This window comes from Epinephelus fuscoguttatus, linkage group LG16 (assembly GCF_011397635.1).
Source record: "Epinephelus fuscoguttatus linkage group LG16, E.fuscoguttatus.final_Chr_v1".
Classification (NCBI taxonomy): Eukaryota; Metazoa; Chordata; class Actinopteri; order Perciformes; family Serranidae; genus Epinephelus; species Epinephelus fuscoguttatus.
In genome coordinates, this window is record NC_064767.1 from 19,873,814 (window position 1) to 19,897,251 (window position 23,438).

At 41.1% G+C, this 23,438-nt stretch overlaps 1 protein-coding gene and 1 long non-coding RNA gene across 2 annotated transcripts in view; both read right to left on the bottom strand.

Moving 5' to 3' along the window:
* The window catches only part of LOC125903161 (uncharacterized), a 97,848-nt gene extending 88,565 nt beyond the window's left edge, over nucleotides 1-9,283 (bottom strand). Inside the window, exon 1 of the long non-coding RNA XR_007451242.1 lies at nucleotides 9,119-9,283. This is a non-coding gene — a long non-coding RNA (uncharacterized LOC125903161). The remainder of the gene's footprint in view (nucleotides 1-9,118) is intronic.
* Nucleotides 9,284-10,747: 1,464 nt separating this feature from the next.
* chst3a (carbohydrate (chondroitin 6) sulfotransferase 3a) lies at nucleotides 10,748-22,563 on the bottom strand. Its single transcript, XM_049601126.1, has 4 exons — nucleotides 22,290-22,563; nucleotides 20,071-20,236; nucleotides 17,424-17,975; nucleotides 10,748-16,197 (listed from the first exon to the last, which is right to left on the bottom strand). Exons 2-4 carry the CDS (start codon nucleotides 20,148-20,150, stop codon nucleotides 15,501-15,503), a joined length of 1,329 nt encoding a protein of 442 aa, XP_049457083.1. The 5' UTR covers nucleotides 20,151-20,236; nucleotides 22,290-22,563; the 3' UTR covers nucleotides 10,748-15,500.
* Nucleotides 22,564-23,438: the final 875 nt, after the last annotated feature.

Below are 23,438 nucleotides of genomic sequence, written 5' to 3' on the forward strand. Positions count from 1 at the left end.
GTGGTCTTGGTCTGGTTACAAACGAACTCTGCGTTTTGTTTGTGACAAGAACATATTCTGACCTCGATCTGAACCAACTGCAGTCACATGACACATTGTTTGGGTTAAACATGAGCATGTTACAGTCCTGGAGGATTATTAATGTTCGCCTCCTCCTGTACTGCCTTAATATGCACATTCATGACATCCAATGCATCAAAACATTGTTTTCTAGTCGGAGCCGCGCCTCGTTTTCAAACTGTATGGTTTGACTAAAATGAACAATGACAGCAATATAGTCCACGATGAGCAGCGCTAAAGTCAACCCGCGTAGTTGTCCCTCCATTGTGACATTTGAAAGTGTCACATTTATCTTGCAAGTGTACTCTTCTTCAGCGTTTACTTCCTGGATTTTTCCCACATGGAAATTCTGACCAATCAAGAGCAGCTTTCTCACACAAGGCATTTTATCTGACCCGCTTGTAAATGCTGCCATGAGAACACGAACCAATTCTTGGCAATTATGCAACTTTGTAACAAAATTAGTCCCTGATCCGGACCAAAGCAAGAGAACCCTAGGTCTGAAAGCACCCTCAAAAATCAGGGTGGACTTAAAATTGAATCCCCATCCCCCATGGAAATCAATTACAGTGAACATAATGTTAGACTAAAAACTTCTGTCTATCACAAGGCAAGGCATTTCCCACTTTATTATTTTACCCAAACAAATTCTCATGTTAACCAATCCCACGGTGACCCAGAGCAGGCTTCTCCAATGACAAACCTCGCCGTCTCTCAGCAGAATAGCACAGCCGGACAATAGCAGACTTAACTGAGGGAAAGGAAAATGCTTGCTCCACTTTGGTCAGTGTATGGGATCTCCTCTTTGCTGCTTTGTCATACTTGGTCTCTGGATCAGGAGAGCACCCGATCCCTGACGGCCTAATGACCCAACACTTTCCGCACCATTTCATTTCCTTGATGGTGGAGGGGGCAAACCGGCACCTACGATCATCCCCTCATCAATTATCAATCATCCAATGTTTGGACGATTAAAAATGCAGCATTATTTTTTTCACTCCCAACACAAGACAAACCCTCTGGGTTTTGATGGAGCAGGGTGGGATTCCCCTCTCGTGTTCTCTCCAGGGGACGGTGAAAAAGAACGAAGGGGATGAATTATGCAGGGAGGATACATAATGGTAGAAATTGCTAATCATAGCTCATGCAACTCGAGAAGGTTGGACCAGCAGACTGACTGACAGAGGGGTGCAGAGGAGACGACACAGTATAAGGTAACACTGATGTCTATAGATGTGGGGGCTCGCTGCGGGCTGACATTTATGGGGTACACCCATCACTCAGGACAGAGGTGCACTGAGGAGCACTGGCATCGTAAGAGGAAAAAGTGACGTCATGCTATTGCTATTTTCGTATTCGACCACAGTGTCGACTGAGGTTTGGACAAATGGAGGATCAATACCACAGGCAACTTTATGACATTTGATTGCTAAGCATGAAAACTAATAATCATTTCCCAAATCATGTCAAGATAAGGCTGCCATAGTTTGGATAGAAGCCACCATTTTGGAGGTAGCATTATAAAATTTTAATGAAGACGGTGGTGGCAGCAGTGATGGGATTGTATTGTCTGACAAAGCTGACATTCCCAGAGTGAGTTTTAATCCCCAACTCTGGCACTTCAGATAGACCTTTCCTATGGGGCTCGGCGTCTGGAAGACATTCAGCTGCACACTGTTACCTTTTGTTTCACGTCAGTCTAACACAGCCTGGCTGCCTCTGTGAAGTTCACTGGGAGATTAAGGAGTGAATAGGAGGGCTTAGTATTACTTAGTGGATGGCACAATATCATATGATATCAATTTCTGCTGAGGATGCTGCTGCTATCAGTTTTGCAATATCAGTTACGTGTTCTCAGCAGTCTTTTACACGTTGGAGTACAATGATGATCCTCTTCATCCAAACACTGTTAGATAATTTACAAATAAATAAGAAATGTTAAGTATGCAGCAACTCATGCTAATCCAAAATTTGATAAAAATGAATTCTACATCAACACATGTACCGTGGTGCATGTGTTGATGTAGAATTAATTGGTATTAGTTGTAGAATTTGTATTAATTTGTACCGTTTTAGAACTTAAATGTTTTAAATGTAATTTTAACTAAAGCCACCTTTCAGTGTTTGTATTGCTAATTGGTATATGTTTGTAAATATGTTATATTTATATGCATATTTATATCTGGTTTATCTGTTTAATCAACTGTATGCACTTGGTCTTGTGGAAACAATGCTTCTTTTCAGCCGTGCTGTAATTCTCAAAGTTGTTCTGACAAATACACATAACTTAATAGCTCTTTATGTTTAAGTTTTACCAAATATAACTTTATATTAAACTGTAAAGTATTTTTGCAATTATAATTATTTTAGTCAAATTTTAATGATTGAGTACAACTGATAACCCAACAATACAATTTTGTGAGTCTTAAACAGAAAAGACAAAGACAGGATGCTTTGTTACAGTCAGCATTGGTGTAACGAAAACTGGAGTAACTACACCTCTCAGAAATGTTGCTGTAAATGTTGTAAAACTAGTTTCAAAAAGTAGTTCAACTATATCTAAACTATATCACAGGAAATGATCACAATCTGTGGGTGCAGGGGTGTCGATTTTGGCACTAGAACAGGCAAATCCTCTCACAGACAGCACAAGGATGTGCTTTAAAGAGAGGATAGGGAGCAATTGTTGGGGTGGAATTAGTAAAATGCTTCCTGAGAAATTCAAGGTTTTCAATCCCAGACATCTTTGTTGAAAATTAGAGGTGATTTTAGTCAAATAGCAGGTGACTGTCATTAAATTCCAACTGTGGCTAATGAGCTGTGGAATTGTGCCATATTGTATAGCACAAAATGTCATGAGTTGAATGAATGTAGTTTGTAATTCACTAAAAAAAACACATGACTCGAAGTAGTTAACGACTAAAAAAGCTACTGAGATCTGAATGTAGTTAGACTGCCATCTAACTACTGCAAAGTGTAGTTAAACTAGTAACTCAACTATATGGAGTTAACTACTCCCCAACACTGGTTACAGTATTCTGCACCATTAGTACACAAAGGCAACAGAGTCATGCAAAATGTGTGACTCTGAAAGAAATACGCAGCTTTCTATGTTACAGCTGAAACAGAATAATAAAAAATAAATAAAAAAGCAACACAACATATCTGGGACATTTTCCCTCCAACACAATCTGCTGTGTAATGGCACCTGCATAAAAGCAGTGAGTAAACACAAAACTGGGGCCAGTTGATAGTGAGCGTTTGTGCCGTTTGTTGTCACTCGGCTCTCTGTCACAATGATGGAGTGTCTGTCTGACAGGTGCTGTGATTTCCTTGACCCCATTGTATTCAAACAACACAGGCTCCTCACACAGGAAGAGCACAGGAAACAATGGTACAGGTGAGTCTGGGAGAATTTTCCCTCGAGGGCTGCACACCTGACAGTTAAAAGGTGCGTGTGATGTGTGTGGATGTGGGTGTGTTGATTCTAGCATCTCCAAAACACAATGTTTTCACATTTATGTGCAGCTTTTAGCATTAGTGTAGAAACAGTTGTTTTTGTCCCCACTAGAGGGTGTCCACTTCTTTGGTCAGAATCAATTTATGGACTGAAGGAAACTCATCTAGCAATGCACTCTCCGGTGGATAAAATTCCTACATTCTCCTCCTTCTCAGTCTTCCTCCTCATGATAAAACATAAGATGTTTAACATTAAGATGTCTTTAGAAACTCTCCTGCTCATTTCACCCCATGATAATTCTGACTCGCCTTTATCTGCTGTGCAGGTGTCATATTGTTCGATGATTCTCATGAGGAACTGTCCCAGATTAGTAAGTAAGGGGACATGTGTGTTAAGTCCAGCCCTGCCTGCCTGTCATTATTTGCGGATTAGTGCTGGCCCGCACCCTCTTTGATGTGGACATCTTTTACACTTCCGTCCCATTGAGCTCTAGGGACGCGGCGAGGGGAGCCGAGAGAGCAACAATGGATTGAAGAGGAACGGGCATAAGCAGGAGTCATTTTCTGCTTTGTCTCGAGCTGCGGGAAAACTTCCTGTAATGAGAAAGATAAAACGTCTCAACAATTACCACTGCACATGTGAGCAATCACCTGAGAGAGGCCCCACACACATGCAAATGCACATATGCTCACATGCATATAGTGCATACATATATGCATTTCTGCACGCCTATGTGCACACAACCACACACACATATTGCACACAGTCATATGTTCTCTGTGCACACACACACACACACACACACACACACACACACACACACACACACACACACACACACACAACATCTGACTCTTGAGGATCCTATGGGTTGTACTGCCCTCTGCAGGACACACAGGAAATAAATGCAGCTGATCACGGTACATTATACATATACAATCAAATCCTTTTTATTGGACATTATTCATGCTGAAAATGTCACAACAGCATCATTACTGTATGTTTTAATGCACAAGACAAAGTTTATGGTTTCAATTTTAAACCTTGCTTTTGGGTGGTGCTCAACAGAGCAGCCCATCTGTTCATGGCCAGCTTGTGGCTGGAGTGGAGCCCCTTACAGAGGCAAACACAAGGCCTCTTTCAGGCAGAGCGACTCCAGAGGCATATGAGGGTGCTCAGTGTTCCACCCCGACCACAGGATTTATTTACCTTCCAGCAAGGGGCAGCCAGTAAGAGGAGATGGAGTGTGCTTAGAGAAAGGTAGGGGTGCAGAGTGTGTGTGTGTTTGCTCGAAGGGTGGAGAGCCGGACTGAAGCGGCACAGTGATTGTGGCGCACTAAATAGCTTAAGATAGAAAGTGGATGTCATGATCCCAGAAAAGAAAAAGTCACAAAGCAGACACACATTAAAAAAAAATACACAGAGAACATTCCTTTGGAGGTCTCAAGAAACATTTCCATAAACAATCATTACCTGTCCAGCTCACCTAGTGTGAGAAGACTGACGCTGGACAGGGGATGTTTAAGAGAGGAGGAACATGGATGAGAGCCAGAAAAGCTCGATAAGGAGGGGGGTGGGTTTCCTGTTTCTTTAGCCTCCTCCCTTCCCCTCCCTTACACAGCACAAGCAGAGTCATTGAATCTACATGTGCACACAAGGACACTGTGTGCATCTGTTGGTATAGTGGTTTAATGGCATGACAGTCTAAACCAGTGTCACCCTCTGAGCAAGCGGTGCCAAATTGTACCTCAGATAGTCATCTATGGAAAGAGGCGCACGTAGGTGACCATGCACTGATTCATCTGTGTGCAGTACGTCACACACAGCACCTTTTATATTCATGCTTTTTAAGCTGCAAAATATGTGGCGTGTTTGTAAAGAAGGAAAACTACAAAAATAAAGAAAAGAAAACAGAATTCACAAGAATTCGGGGATTAAAACTGAAGTCATGAGACAGAAAGGCCAAACAAAGCCAGTAGATCCACTGTGCTGCACAGATCCCATCCAGCTGTCTTTCATTAACACAGTGCCAAAAGGTTTCATCAGCATGGGCTAGACAAGACTGAATGAATTTAAAAGTAATCAAAGTGATTCTCTGAAACATCTCAGCACTTCTGCCTTCCTCAAGAAAAAACATACACAGCATCTGGGTGACATATTTACAATACAGGGCATGGACATGATTATAGAGAGGGTGGCCCCCAATATTAATGTGTCAACATTCTAGTAATGAGTACACACAGACAGAAGAAAGCAGAATAAATAAAACATCTGGATGTACACACTTAAGTAAAAAAAATCTGTCCTTCTTCCTCTTTGGATTATTTCATTTTTGTTTTATCTGTTGTTTTGTTATTCTTGTTCTCTATAAAGCATCTTTGAATATCCAGAGAAGTGCTATATAAATCCAATGTATTATTAAAAAATCTACAAAAACACAGCCCATCACACACACAATACTCAATGTTAAGTATAAATTAATGTGCTAAACCTATGCAGCAACTGCAAATTTTATACACAGTGTTCAATTATGCAAACACTCTGTCTTTTTCTGTCTTGTCAACAAAAGCTTTTCCTTACGAACAAGTAATCAAATAAATAATTCATTCTGACATACACTTATACAAACGGGGATTTTCTGTCCAGAGAGAAGATGTTTGAAGCGATTACAACTGTATGTGTGATTGCATTGAGCAGATCATTACATCTATAATTGCCAGCTGGCACTGGAGGAGGAAAACATTATGAAGACTTAAGCAAAGTCAGAGCCGACAAGTTTATCTTGAAGTTTAGGAAAAGAAGAGAAGACAAAAAGAAATGTATCACACTGAAGTGGGTGTTAGTATTTCAGATTAATGCATACTCCAAATACTTTATTAACATTTACTTTACTCTGTGACCATTTATTATATCTGCTGGTTCCTAATATAGCCTCTCTTATGAACGACCTCTCTACAGACTCTGTTTCTGTGTTCATGTTGCTCACCCTGTAAGTTCACTGAGTTGAATCACCTGTCCTCAAACACTCAAATTAAAAGTTTGCTTCTGTGTTAAATGTGTCTCCTTCCTCTGATCTCTTCCAGTGAGCCAACACCTCACTGAAAGAGGAATGTGTCCTGACCCTGACCTGAATGTGGCGTATTATTTTGAGAACACAATTTCTTGGGCCTCGCTGAAGCAATTAAAATGATTAAATCACATAAAAATGAAATGCTGAGTAGCAGTTTAACAGCCCAGTTCATGTGTTCACTAGTTTAATGTTCCTTATTTGTGTTTTAAGTTTAAATCTATTACCTGACAAGACGTGATGGGGTAGGACCATTCCTGCCATCAGCTCTTGAGTAAATCAGTCGTCATCATTTATACCAGTGGTTCCCAACTGGTGGGTCGCGAGCCCATTCTGAATGGACCCAGAGGTGACTCACAAACGTGTCAAGTTAGTAAAAAACACACTTTATTTTTACGTACAGTGAATTTCCAGCACAGAGCTTTTATTTGAAGTGCTGTTTCCTGCTGTAGAGTGAGTGACTAATAGACAGCTACTTGAAGGATACAGCTAGTCTGAGTGGGCGGAAGTTCGCTGCATAGATCAGCCTCTCATTGGGTGGAACGAGCCACCCGCTGAAGTCCCGCCCTACCACCTCCGGTTGTGTAGCAGTTTTCGACACGTCCTTTACTAACTTTTGCGGTGTTTGATCTTACAGGGATGTAGCCATTTTTCTGCCATGGTTCGCGTCCTGTAGGTGATATTTTTGTGGGCGTGTTACACCAACACCTGTTTTCCCCTGGCAATATTTTTGCAAGCACACTGTTGCTGGCACCGCCAAGAACCATTGTGATTGGCTGAAAGAAATAAAAAAAAGCCGGGGCATTTTTATCTCCAATCTTAAAGTGAGAGTCGGCGCAGCCAGACCTTTCTTTTCTTGAGAAAGGTCTGGTGAGCGAGACTAGAATACAACAAACTAGCTCGACGACATGGCCAAATGCAAGTGTGACACTGAATATAGTAAACTGTGTGGACCTTGAACTAATGACTACGGCGAAATCTGGACCCTGTGGCTGGACCAGTTGAGAACCACTGCCATTTCCAGTCAGAAGGTCACAGGTCAGAGGTGTTACTTCATTGTAATCAAACTTAGTCTGGATTACAGACAATGCGTTTCACAGAGAGTGCATCCTCGGGGCCAAACAAATGTGTTCTGGTTTGCAAAACATGCTTTTAAAACTTTTTAAACATGTCCTATTTGGCTTTCTGTCCTCTTATATTTCGGTGCATTGTTATTTTACCTCAATCATGTATATGTGAAACTGTTGGGTGTTTGGGGCTACTGTGTATATGTATAATTTTCATATTGAGTACCTAAATTCTGCTTATTAGCACGACTGATGTCTCTCACTTTCATTTAGTGCTCTGTCCTTGCCTCCACAAACTTGCATCTTCACATTTGCAGTCAGCACAAGTGCACATCACGTCACCCTTGTGTTCCAAATGAGCATGAGCTAGTGAAACACTAAGGGACCCGCTTTTGAAACTCACTTCTCTACAGCACCACTAGTGCTTAAGAAATGCTTAACTTGAGACTGGGCCAGAGCTGGCTCATCAGTGGCTTATTACAGGACTTTTCCTCTTTTGCCGATGGCAACATCTGCTGTGTTGCTGTGGGAATATTCAGCATCAGGGAGATGATCTAGGCTAGAATCAGCTTGACCAACAGCTGTGAACTCTGAAGTGCTTTCTCTCAGCCGGGGCGTGAAGCAGACAGAAAGAATGCAGACTTGAATGGGCTCCCTGTTTCTGCCTTTTTTCCTCTAGTTATTCCCACTCAGCCTTTTAGGGGATCCTTGGCAACAGCATGCATTTGGATGTGGAGCTAGACTGAGAGAATGCAACAGAGTAAACAATCCCACATTAATCCTCATGTCATCCATGTCCTTCTCACTCTCTTCCAGTGCTTATAAAGATGCATTTGACACGGAGGCAAAAATGTTTGTTGTGGGAACTATGGAGGAGGAATGACCGTCTGAGAGGTTTTTAAAATGATATGCAACAATCAGGGATGAAAAGAGTACTAGAATATTGTACTTGTGCTGTTACTTTATGATGCTGTATGATACTTATATTAAATTAGAGAACATCTTTACACAAAAAATAAACTGCATTAAATGTCAGGGTATATACACATAGTGGAACGACATCAGCAACATGACCTCTTATGTCCAAACCAACAATGAAGTCCCATTCTATTCACTTGTAATTGCCTTTTATAAGCATGTAATTGCCTTTTTAAGTGTAGCCTCACTAGAATTAACCAGAACAGAGACAAACTCCAACATTATACCACCTAAATTAAATAGCCCGACATTTATCAAAGAACCCACAGCAGAATAAAACATCACAATGGCACACAGCATAGGCATGCAGCCTGTAGGGCCTAAACAACACAACAGCTACAAGCACAAACGCACAAATTCCAGAGAAACAAAAGAGACTGCACAGGTTTTAAGCACCGCAAAGTGCCCATAAACGATGCTGCCTTGCAAGTAGTGGTTGATGATGTTCTCATCTAGAGAGTTCAGTGAGTGTGTTGCTGTACTCACCTGTATGAACGTCACTCTGCAGGACTTCCACCAAGCTATCCAACGTCTCTGCCCGTTAATATCGTCCCACTGTGCTCCTCAAATTCACAACGTTTTCGTCACAAACAGCAGAAACTCCTCACAAATGTTCCTCAGTGAACACAGGAGGCTGGACGCATCTTGAGCATGTTAGCATGTTGTCTATTAGCCTGAACCAGCATGCACCTGTACACTAGGTGTGTTTGATTTGGGTCACTGTGCGTGCTGCCCGGGTGGTGCGATTGATTAAAGCAGCTACAACTTTTTTTGTGTGTGTTTTGTTTTGTTTTGTTTTGTTTTGTCTGTTTGCTTATTTGTTTTTTCCCTTTTTTCTGTCTTTCTTTTTTTCATTTAACTACTCTATGCCAAGGCACCGTATTGTTAACCAAAACCATACCCCATATTGCCATGATCCTTAAAGGAATACTTCACCTATTTGTACATCTTATGAATTAATCTGACTTTTTCCCCTTGTTGTTATTATGAAGGCCTGACATAGACTGTGGACCCCATTACCCATACCACCATACTATACAGTATGGGAGACAAATTTAATATTTCCCAATACATAGTATGTCTAATGCAGCCAAAAATACCAGGATGTTCTACTACATCTGGTCCAATTTTGCAGTATGCAAGCCAACATGCTTTTCTGGCTATTCTGACCCACAGTCCTCTGTGCAGTGGACAATATGTCACATTGACTGAGCTGCAAACAGATGACAACTTGACAGCAGATTGGCAGCTCTTAGAAGACACACTGACGGATGACAGCACATTCAAAAAGTGATGACCACTCAAATAGTAATAATAGTAATATTGATTGTTTAAGTGAACAAAATAATCATAACTTAATCATAACATAAAAACAACAACAGGACATAACTATAGAAATAATTGACAGAGAAATGCAGATGTAGTTTGACTGTTGCAAATACAATATGTTAGAATCTACAATTTGTGCAGTTATAACTAGTTAAACACACATTGCAAAGTAACAACAGCAGATCTCTCCAGGTTGATCTCCATCTTTGGGAACTCAGTAAATGGCATTTAGTTTTGTCTCCAAGGTAACAGATACAGAAAGCAAGGGGGTCGAAGTTCAGAGAATAATCTTATGAGAAAGTAGTATGTCCCATTTGTGTGCATACTGCATGCAACAATACGTACTTTTTAAGGGCAGCTGCAGTACCTACTAAAAGTATAAAAAGAAAGTATGCCGGCCTGCAGAAAAACGTCATTCCTGGGGCACTCTACTACAAAATATAATAGTTGAAACAAAAAGGACTTATAAGTAAAAGTTATCGATTTCTAGAAACCACCTCCACCTCCTCGTTTGGACAGTTATCATGAGCAGCTGACTGGAATTTCATACTGCTGGGAAAAACTTCAAAAATTAACTTACATGTGTGATTTGCTGCACTGTAACATGATGTGTCATTGAAAATGTTGAGCAACTGCTGCTTTTATTTTGTACGTTTGATCTGCAACAAAAATAATCATCGTATGTTTGACAGAAGCAGCTTCAAAGCACCACTTTACAACAAGAAAATCATTTTAATCATCATTTCAATAGAAGAAACTTTAACATTTACACGTGTGTGATACATTTCGGGTTGCTTCAGTATAATCTGTGCTTTGGCCCTTGGTTTCTCCTGCAAGAATAACAAGAATATGACAGTAACTTAGTGATAATAGTTAACAATGACAGCAAGTTATTGAAGAGATTCATAACTTTGACAACCTATAAAGCTGTTAGAGAGTAACTTCATTGTCCATCTGCTCAGTTTATTCCAAGCACAAATGTCTTTGCGAAAATGTGGCTGAATGCAGTATTTTCAGAAGAGTTTGAAAGGATGACAGCTTTACACAAAATAACTGTAAAATGAACATACTATGGATGGACAGCGAAGAGTTTCTGTTTAACAGAGCAGATTTAAGTCACAAAAATGAGGACTTAAAAGTCCAAATAGACTTTAAAGCAAAATAATAATGTCTCAGGTTTTGCTTTAAATAGCCATACCACTTGACTGCTTAACTATTAGTACTACAATCTCGGAACCCATTAGCTACCTGTCTGACGAAGATATATACACTCTGGGGGCAAGGGACAGTATTCAGTGTAGCCAGCAGATATCTGGGCCAAGACTTCTTCTGCCAAGCGCTGGTCATTTTGGCTAATCCCTATTGTCTCTGGGGTCAGACGATAGCCAGTGGGTTCTGAGACTGCATTTCGGACAGTGTGTTCTGCCTCTCCACACAGACATACATGAATCTTCAGACAGAAGGCAGTGGGTTCTGAGATTGCCTGCCGCTTAGTCGTGATTGGTCAATATGACTCAGACTACAAACAGAAACCTGGGGCCGTATTCACAAACATTCTGAGAGAGCTCCTAACTTCGGCTAAACATTTATGTAAGGAGTCTTTGCCTAGTAATGATTTAGGAAAGTTCTCAGAGCAATGCTGAGGAAGGAAGAGACAGATACCTGTATCTGAATGAGGAGGTGTGGTTGACCCCGTTGCTAGGTATGATGCAGACTCATGCCATCACTGCTGCACTGTTGCTTTTTTTTCCAAATATCTTACGACTTTGATCATTTTACTTCTTTATGTGTGTGTGTATCACTAATGAGATCGACCACAAATATTATCTCTGCATGATCGAATCTGTAGCATTTCATTAACTCACTGTCATCCAGCGTTTGGAGAATATTTCTCCGACCTCTTTGTGTTCCAACATTTTCTCCTCTGATTAAGAAACTCTTAAGTTTCCTCTCTGCTTAGGTGCTCTTTTAAGGGCTAAAATGCTCTGTGAAGAACTTTTATTTTCACAAGGACCTAGTCTTAACTTTAAGGGGAAATATGTTACAGTTCTAAGAATTTTCTTAGAATTTCCTCACTAGGAGCAACTCTTAGCAGTACGAAGCTTTGTGAATACGGCCCCTGAACTCTTGCCAATCCAAAATCTTGTCCCGTTGGCTGTTTATAAAGATTATTGGCCTATGCATTGACAGGACTTGGTCTCAGCTATGCAGAGAATTATCAGGGCTTTGGAAAATAAATAGTTGAAAATACCATGGGAATTCTTCTATAAAGAGACCTGAAAGACATGAAACTAACTTGCCACTGGCTGATGCAGAGTTGTGAATAAACTTCGACTTTTCCTAGGAACTGAGACTTGAATTGAAACTTGCTTCAACAAGAACTGAGACTTGACTCAGACAGCTTTTAAACAGCTCTGCTATTGATGTTTTGATACTTTTTTCCATCATTAAAATGTTTAATTCAAGTTGACAATAGAAACAGTTCTCTATCAAGGCTGAACCACCAACCATCAAACATACCTTTATGAACTTTATTGCCACACATGGGTATCTGAATTAGTTGAATGCATAAACTGACTACACCCATTATTTCAGCTGCGCTTGGTATTTCACAGTATTCCCTTTTGGCTAACATACTTCAGTAGTGAGTCCGGGCACCTCGTGGCCTGCCAGTCAAAATGTATTCATATTTATGTTTTAAACTCTAAGTTAGTATAAGACCTCTACTATATGTAACTCCAATGCATGTCCCTTTCCATGAGCAGCACGGCACTTTCGGCAGTGCCTCAGCCAAGCTGAACACAATGCTACCATTGAACTAGAGTCACAGTGGATACCTTTATATACCATCAAGAGTGACAGTTAATGCAACAGCACCTGGGTTTCACTTAAAGTGATAGGCCACATTAATACAGCTACATACGTACATCTTATATAGTATTAGTAGTCACCAAAACCATCATGTATCACCAAACATATACAAATCTCATGAATAATAACTTTAAAGGGGGAATATTTAGAATTTTGCAGGACTTAATATTTCTGGTGCTTTTATTTCTGAGTTGGGAAATAATTGGAAAAAAAGATTATCTGTTGAGAGCCACTTCTGTGAAATAACACCCAAACTGCCTGTTTCCTTAGAGGTGAGGAGGCAGCACTGGGAAACACATTACGACTGTGGCTACCGGCTATTGGGAAAAAGCAATTCTTGTATGTTAAAGACACATGTAGGTATCTGACCTAAGATATAACTCTTCTATAGTATTACACTACTCGTGTTATATAATCTCATGAGTATTATATATCTATTTTAATTGGCCTCTTTTTAATGGTACACTGAGAATTGCTTTAAACGGCATTTGGTTAAAGACATTAGAGATTATTCTGTATTTTTACACAACATGCTTTCGTGGAGATGTGAACACTCATCATGAAGACACCACAAAATACAATGCCACGTTTACCTCACCTGAGTCAGATATGTAAAGCCCTATGAAAGAACATCAGATCTAATCTAAAGTGATTCTTTCAGTTGCCTGGGTGAGTACAGATCTATAAAATTCAGACTGAACAAGGCAGAATGAAGCACTAGCGTCATGAGGACTAGACAGAAACAACCTCTCTTTCAGGCTCAGTCCACACAGATATAGGTATTTTTGTAACCACGAGTTTATAATGCTGTTTGGGCCTCTGTCCACACACAAACTGAGTTTTAGGTCACTAAAAATAACCTTTTGTAAGACTCTGGCCAGGGCAAAGATGACAGTGATGTCAGTGTGTGTGCTGTTAAGTCCTTTGTAAGGCATCACAAATGATGTAGCATTTCATGCAGTGGTGGACATGAACAAAATAGTGCCAGTTCTAACCTTTCAAACAGGACTTTTTACATGTTTACACCTAAATGTACAGTTTCTCTCCAACTATATTAAGAAACAAAGGCGTCAGAATGTACAACAGAGGTCACTGCTCCAGGTAGCCTTCTGATTGGCTAACATCTTCTTCTTCAAATTGCTTTAAGGTTACAGCTATATCAACGCCTATGAGTTGGCATGCTCTTAACAATGCTCCAATTGTGTTCTGGCATTTTCATTTGGATAGATTTTTTATTTAGAACAGTCAGTACGTTTACATGACATTAGAGAAAATCAGTTTATTGTGTTTGTCCGACTAAAACTAGACTTTCAAAACACATGTTAACATGTTAGACGGACTGAAATCATAATCTAATTTCTCAACGTCAGACAAACACCTAGATGATGTGATTGGGAGTGAGATTACTCCTGCATGTATTTATACAGTCAATTGGACCCAAACTGGCCTAGGAGCTGTGCATTTTTGAATGGACGAGGAGAAGAAGTTCATGATGCGTCAGCTGAAACAGTTAAATACTTTGAAATACAAGGATGGGAGGAAAACACGGAATGGCGACCTGGACGACGCTCGATTGTTTGGTCTGTGAAAAGCCACCTATTGTAGGGGAGCTGGACATTCATTCATTCATTCATTCATTCATCTTCTAACCGCTTCATCCTCTTTGAGGGTCGCGGGGGGGCTGGAGCCTATCCCAGCTACATCGGGCGAGAGGCGGGGTACACCCTGGACAGGTCGCCAGACTATCGCAGGGCTGACACATAGAGACAAACAACCATTCACACTCACATTCACACCTATGGACAATTTAGAGTTACCAATTAACCTAGTCCCCAATCTGCATGTCTTTGGACTGTGGGAGGAAGCCGGAGTGCCCGGAGAGAACCCACGCTGACACGGGGAGAACATGCAAACTCCACACAGAAGGGCTCCCACGCCCGGGATCGAACCGGCAACCCTCTTGCTGTGAGGCGACAGTGCTAACCACCACACCACCGTGCCGCCGGAGCTGGACATACTTTGGTCAATAAACTGATTCCCTCCTGTGCTTGTATACTGGGACAAGGACAGAAGTCCAATTAAATGGCCTAGTCCAGTATAACCGTAGCTCGCCTTAACTGTGCATGTAAACGTACTGAATGTGTGTGGACAGGATTTGCTTCGACAATGAAGGAGGGAAAAACTCAGTTTACAAAAATACCTGTGTCCGTGTGGACTATAGGCCTCGAACACACACACAGAGACAGACAAATCACACATCACTTTCACTTTGCCTTTAGTTTATCCCTGAAAGTCTAAACATGATCAACTATAGATAAAATTTTACATAAGAATCTCTTACAAGTCAGGCTTGACAGCTGCTCATTTCATTTTAAATGAAATACAAAGCGCCACATAAAGCTTAAATACCAGGCTTCTCAGTGAACACAGTATGCAAATAAATATTTCTTTTTCTCAAGTGGCTCTTCATTTGTCACAATGAGGCACATTATTGGTGTGTATGAATATTATCGTATGGCCCAAAGCTTACTGTCACCAGTAAAACATTTTGTGTCTGTTATGGCACCTTTGCTGACTAGTTTTGGTCTGTGCAATAATGGCTTCTCCTGGCTTCAACCCACCGTGTGCAGCGCTTTGCAGATTCACAGCTACATTTATGACGTCTCGATTAATGAAACAGTTTCTCTTCAAGCAAACTGATGGACTTATTCATCAGTGTCTTTTCATCATCCACAAACCTGTACCCAAACAGCTTCATGGTGGGTCCACACACTCTCTGCACTACCTGAGCCAGTGTGAAGGGAATGCTAAATCTCCATTTCTCTGCCTGCTCTGATGAGTTCTTCTGGGTGGAGTAAATCCCGCTAGCCCCCTGTGTGGTCTGGGTGTTCCTCAGAATCCACTCCCTAGCTTGGGGGCTAAATGGTATCCCCGTGAACCTGTACATTTCCTCTGCCTTCTGCATGGGGTAGCGGGCAATATCCTCATAACGCACCAACATGTAGCGGCTCCTTAGCCAGCGAGGTCGGCTCAGTCCCACCTCTGCAGACATCCTAATCTGGTCGCAGTTGCCTTTGAGCCTCTTCACCTCCTCGTCATCTTCAGGCACCTGGCCGTCCTGCGCCCAGGCCTTCCATGTCTGGTACTTCGAAGAGAAAGCCACCATGCGGGATGCTAAAATGGCACGTGGATCTCGGACTAGCTGGATCACTCTCACATCCAGACGAGGATCCTGCACCAAAGGCTGCAATGTGTCCAGTTGGCGCACACGGACTGTCTTAATGGCATGGTGTTGCTTGGAAAGGCAGGATTCAGATGCGAGGGTCAAGTTCAGCGGCCCACAGCGACGAGTCTTACAGTGATACCTAAAACAAGAGTGGTATAGTGTGTGTATGATTAGATATCTTTCATAGAGTTGCAGAGAGGGAGAAATTATTTAAGATGTCTTGGCGTGCTTTGGATCAGCTGAAACAGTTTGTGCACTCACAAAGCATGTAAGGACACAAGATTCTTTTGGTTGTGTCATCATTACAAGTCATAAGACTGTGGAAATAATAATTTAAAGGGACAGTTCACCACAAAATCAAAAATACATATTCTTTCTCCTACCTGTAGTGCTATTTATCAGTCTAAACTGTTTTGGTGTGAGTTACTGAATGTTGGTGATATTGACCATAGAGATGTCTGCCTTTTCTTGAATTTAATGGACCTAGATGGCATTAGATGGTGCTAAAAAAAAATGGTGGTGAAAAAAAAAAACACACACAGTACAGAGGGAGCACAGATCTACTCATGGACAAGAGGCTTGTGCTCATGGCAGTGCGAGATGTAAACATTAATGGATGTTCCTTTCAGCTGACTGTAATGTTAGCCAGCGCAGTGGTGCTAGGTGAGCTAGCAGTACTTCGGAAGAAAGAATATAATTCCTAAATTAAACTGCTCACAACAAGGTCTGTGGATTTTTTTGCCGCTTTGAACACCACAAGCTGAGTGCCATCTACTTCCATTATATTTGAGAGAAGGAAGACATCTCTATATCTCCAATACTTTGCAACTCACAGCAAAACAATGTAGATTCATAAATAGCACTACAGGTAAGAGGGTAAATATGCATTTTTGGTTTTGGGGTGAACTGTCCCTTTAAGAGGTAAAGTCAACTATAACTCCCAGGGGCATTTTGGTAAGCAACACTAAATTACCAAGTTTAGATTTTAAGACTGCAACTAGTTATTTTCAGTCTGTAAAATGTTAGAAATGGAGAGAAATGCCAATCACACTTTCCTAAATACTAAGGTGATGTCCTCAAGCATCTTATTCTGCTAAACATTACAAGACACATTTACATGTCTCTACTTTGCAGAGGCTTATTTGAATTATTAGGCAATATAAGATTAATTCAGGAACTATGAAGAGATGTGAGAGAGACTTCTCAATTTATGTGTGAACATTGAAGATATCATCATTAAAGGAGAAAAACTCCTGCCCTCCCTCTATGCAACTGTATCACAATTCAGTTTTATTTGCTTTTTCAGACTCAACCAACATTTTAAGTCTGATCAATAATAGTGAGTATCTAGAGAATCTACAATACCTTTCAAAAACATCTTTGATTACTGGACTGCAGACAGATTCTTCACAGAGCGATAAACTTGACTCTCTGCGGAAAAGAGCCGGGGTAACGTGTTCCTGAGGAGAGGGGGAGATGAACTTCTCAAGGGGAGAGAAATCACACAGGAAAAGCCCCTGGAGTACATCCCGGTAGATTCCTGCCAACACTGTTCCGTTGTTTGCCTCGGATGCCATGGTCAGCATGCGCTCGACATGCCACAGAGGCTCAAACAGATAAAACATGTTCTCCCCGTGCTGGTTGAAAAATTCCCCCACAAATGAGGAACCCGTTCGTGTGGTGGCCAAGAGTAATATGTGCTTACGGCCACCGCTGAAGCTGTACATGCCTAAATCATCTAGTTCGTCCTCTTCTTGCTCCTCGGATAGATTTGAGTAATTCCCTTTTGTGCCGGTGAGTTTGGAGAGCAGCATTTTGAGCATCATCAGGGAGCCATTTTGTGTTGTGTTGCTGTAATCCAATGGAGTCTGTGGGGTCTGCTGCGGAATCTGCCTCTGGATCAGCTTATCAGAGACCCTGATGAGATACAGAGGCTTGATTAAAGAATATCGACAGGTGGAGCAATATAGACATCTAACATAGGTCTTACATTTACATTATTCTTACACTTTTATATATGAAGCTACAGCCAGATATTAGCATCAAGACTGGGAACAGGGAAGCAGTTAGCATGGCCTTTGTATTGATTAAACAAGGGAGATGTAACATGTTAAACAGTGAGCTATTGAAGTGCTAGTAGCCTGAGCTTATAACCTATGGACAAAGTCAGGGTGTCTGCTTCCCTCTGTTTTCAGCTGCTGGCTGTATCATATGAGAGTGGTATCAATCTTCCCATCTAACTCCCTGCAAGAAAGTGAATAAGTGTATTTTCCAAAATGTTATTCCTTTAAAGTTACAAGGTAGCCTCTAGCCACTGGGATAATCTTCCACCCAGTCTCTGCAGACCAGGTAGATAGATACTTTTATTTGTCCCTGTAGGAAAATTGGTTTGCAGCTTAATGACAAAGGCATTCATGTACCCATACATATACCAGGTAGGGGGGATGGACCAGACCAGCTGGACATCTTTTATAACCACAAAGGTGAGGAAACAATAGGGCATATGACGCTGGTGCATTATCTGATAAAAACTTAAAGAAGTTTTTCACAGATATAAAGAGGTTCCTCACATAAAATAGGCCACCTATGCAGTAGAAAGACACAGATACTTTTGAAATTGGGGTTACATGACTAAGAAAACAGAAAAAGAGGGCTGTGGCATTCGCTTTTCCTCAAGAGGTAGAAAACCTGCATTTACCAGAATGCACTCCACCGTACAAGACCAATAAACACTCCTGCTGGTGGGTAACATAATGCAATCTCATGTGTTTAAGAAAATGGCGGCTGGCTGGTAGTGAACGATCTCGAATTACAGTTAAACACTGAGCTAAAACATGCTTCTGAAAACATTTGAGGCAAGAAATAAGCAATGTACTAACACAATCTTGGTTTATATTCAATCAACACTGCTTAGTTTTACCATTTGATCTCAGTACTTTCGGCCTCCGTTTTCACTGTGCAGGAGGCAGTATGGCGCCCACTTTCTGTTCACAAACTCTCACTATTACAGCTTATCTGGGCATTAAAATATGTTTCTGACAACATTTTAGGAGAGTCATATAGGCAGTGCAGTAACATAATCTTGATTTATAGTCAGCTGTCTGTCTCTTGATCTGCTTCTATACTCTTTGTGTCTGCAGTGGCAGCATTGGTGGCAACAAAATGAAACCACAAAAGTGCATCCTGTACTTCGAACAACTGCCTGAGCACCAGCTATAGATGATGATGTGAAATATGTTGTCAGGCGGAGTTTTGCCAGGGGAGCAGGAGGAGGGATATCTAGGCACTGGTTAGATGGAGTGAAGCTTACCACAGTTAATCTACACACACTATCCATATTGTTTTAATACAAAGCTGGTTGAAAATCAGGGAAGTATTCCTTTAATGGCATGTGGAACAAATAAAAACTTGGATCTATTTTATTGAACAGAGGAGGGCAATATTGTCACCCAGACAAAGTCAAGGAGATGTCTCTGGTCACCCACAATGCTGTATGCTTTCTTCATCGCTCTGTCTCTGTAGATGCTTTCCATACTCGGTTATGTAATATCTGACGGTTTGTTGGTCATAGTTACAGCCTTTTAGTCTTTTTCTGTGCCTCAGTAGCACTGGCAAACCAAAAGACAATGGAGAAGGATGGGACACTTTCAATAAAAGCTAAATATTCAGAGCATTTTGCTGTGGACATTTAAAAATAGCCATTTCTTTAGAAAGTACATTCTCTGCTGTGTCTGAGTGCCAATCAGGTCAGTCCACAGAATCTAATTACACTTGTGGTCAATGATGATGCCAAGGTACATGTAATTTGTAACAGATTGTATTGGCTCTGCAGTGATAAACGAAAGGTGCAGCCCTCTAAAATCAATGGCTATGTCCTTTGTTTCAGAGGTGACCACTGACCTATGCATTTTCAAGTGCAATGTAGATATTTAAACAGACAGGAGGCAAGATACAGGGCTGGCACACATGCATTTCCAGATTGCAGATTACAGATTGCTCTTTATTCTTTTACCTAGATAGGATGTTGCTTTCCTTTTCGATGATGACCAGGGCCACGATACAGATGAAGACAATCGCATATTTGGTCTTCATTCTTGAGTCCTGGCTTCGTAACTGGACGTCTAGAGTTTAGTGTGTGTGTCGGTCATAGCTTGTCATGCAGAGGCTAAAGCTTCAATCTGCAATAAGAAAAGTACATTGATTTAGACAGTAAAAAAAATACATATGTATCATAATTCCTGTGCAAACTCTTGATGTTTCTTGGGTAAATACAGTATAAAGATCAATAAGAGGTAAGAAAAAATCTCTGTCCTGGATTACGCTGAAGACATAAACCGTTATAAAAAGAATCTCCCATTTTAGCTCTGAGAGACAGACCTAAACTCAGCCAGACCTTTTTTTTTTATATTGAAACAACAGACGCACTGATCTGAAACCTGAGGAATGTTCAGCAGTTTGTACAACACATTGCTTTTTTAAAACCTGTTTGCCTCATTTCTGAGAAGCCCTGAAAAAGACAGTCTTACCGCACTGGGGTTGGTGATAAAGCAGAAAACGGATGAGAGGGAGGTAGTTACTGTAAACAGAGGCTGGTTTTCAATGCCAGCAAACACAGTGTAACACTTCCACATGGCACTGAGTCAAGGAAACAAGGCAACTTTCTCTTTAACATGAAGCCACTTCACATAAGTGAATGTGTTGCTGAGGTGCACCATCTTACAGGTGAATTCTTAGATATCATTTCTGGGAAGTTTGCCCACATTGATGAGTAACCAAAAAGACACAAGCCTCAACATGTCGACAGTAAAGTGATTTAATGATACTGATGATCTCATATTTGCTGCAGTGCAAGTTAGAGCTTGAATCACATACAAATCTCATGTCATTAGCCGTAGTGGTATCATTCCCCGCCTTTGGGAGTATTGTGTTACTCTGCAACCTGAACTCATAAACTCATAAACGGCAATTCTGTTGGGGACACAATCCACATTTATGTAGTCATACCCGCCCACACTGGTGTCACACCGCTCCTCTGAAAGACTTCTGAACAAATTAACTATTTTGACATCATTTGAAATGATTCAGTACGACAAATCTCTTAATTCTGAATAAATTGTCCACACACATTTTTTAGTGACTGAAAAAGAAATGTAAACTACACACACACACACACCCCACACACACACATGCCATTTGGACCTGTCAAGCCAGTGAATAATCTCTACAAAGCATATCATTAAGGGAAAAAGACACAGTTTTCAAGGCGTTGCGGAGTGATTGTGTGCTCTGTAAGTAAATATCACCCAATTATCTGGGCTTAATACACCATAGCCGTCAAACTGTCAGGCTGAAGCACTTGAGCTGAGCACTTTTACATATTCAAGAGTCAGTGGAGCGTTTGGCAAATCTGACTATCTGCTCAAGCAGAAACACACATCACTCTGTTTATCATCTCACTACAAATTACATTAATGGCTGCCTTCAAAGCCTTGAAGCAGCATATCATGGAGACGCTGAAAGCTGAATTCCCACTGAATGTTTTGCTGTTCATCCAGGGGTGTTCGTGTAAGCAATTAACTGTTACAGCCAAATGCTGAGAAATGTTACACTATGGGTAGGTGCTGTGTATCAGTTATAATTGATTGATTTTAGTTTGGATGTCATTTAGATATAAAGAAAACTACCCCCTCAGTGTGCTGTGTGAGTGGTGCCTATTTAATCCTATAGCAGTCATTAGGGGGGAGGGGGCTTTCAATTCAGGAGCATTTTCCAACACCCCCACCACTGAACCAGAATGAATACAGACTAATGAATACTTCTGCATACTATTAATCCCTGATGCCATTAGATGAGGGGATGATGTTTCCACATATTCAAAATCAAATCTGTAAAAATGGTTAAATGAGCAACTCACATCTGTAACAGAAAGAATTATTGATTATAGTGGACTCCGTGGCAGCCTCCATGTTTGCACAATCACCATTTATATACCTGCATCATGCCAGAAAACACACATCACACATGTATGCTTTGACAGTTGGATTTGAGGTGGACTTTATCATTATTCATCATGTAACGCGTTTTTTTTCCGCGCATGGCAGCAGGATGTTTACAAGCTGCACCGTGTGCCGGTGGCTCTGTAGGTTGTTTTTCTTTTTTTTCCAGCTTTGAGTCATTTCCTTCCAGAGAAAAATAAGATGCGGATATATTGGAGTAGCGGAATGCACAAACCTTTAGCTGATCTCTCTCTGCAATCGAGCAAAAACAATCCTGATCTTGTGAGAAACAGTATCGTCCCCTCTGTAGCATCTTGCTGCATTGTGTCGGACAAGGACACACTGCTTCATTGTATCCTCGGACGCGGGCTCCTCTCCTCTGCTGGATGAATGAGAGGCAGCGCGGACGCACGGATGTCTTGCAGAAACATCGGCACCAGCGAAGGAGAATTATGTTTGTTTGTTTGCTCTTTTTTTGATTAAATATTGAGTCGAGAAAAATAAACTCGGAGCCACAGAAGTAATTGCAAAATTCTCCCCGACAAGCCCGACTGATAGAAGCGCTAATTCGCCTCTAAATTACGCTTGTGTCGCTTTAAAACTTTTTCTCCAACTTTCACCATGTGCTGGATGCCACCGCGCGCAAGCGAGCCGACTGTGGCCACGCTTCAAGTCACCGCTCTCCCTGCGTGGGACATCCTGTGCTGGCGAGGTCACGTGATCCCCAAACACCCTGCAATTATGTGTGTAGACACCCCCACCCCCATGTTTGAGGAAGTGCCCCCAGAGCACAGAGGCTATGCCACTGTGTGCACTGTTAGTCATTTAAATCACATTTAATTACATGTTTTTTAGTGTTGTAACCTGAAATTTTGTTTCACAGCCAATAGGCTACCATGTTAATTTAGGAATTACTGCCATAACATAATGCAGTGTCTATTCACTCCATGCATGAAGCATGAAGTCACATAATCTGTCAGATATCTTAATGCATCTTCAGAGCAAAACATGTGAACCTGTATGCTACTGTGCAAATTTCTGTCCATCTTGATCTTGACATAGGCTAGTTTGGGTAAGATATAAATGCATATAAATACCTCCATTAGATAAATAAGAAATTAATAAGAATAAAAAGTACTGCTTTTCTTTGAATCAGAAAGAAATGCATTTATTGATCTCCCAAGACAATAGGTCTCCTTTTGACCTTCCCTGACACCCGATGGTCTTAACCCTAGGGATGCCATCTTTCAGCCTCAACCTTCCTGTGGATATAGTACGAACTGGCATGTAATTGTATTTTCTTTCCTTTAGCTGGCAGTGTCCTATCATTACTACTATTTTTTATTTTATTTTGTTTTTGTGGTGGTCTTTTTATTCTCTGTCC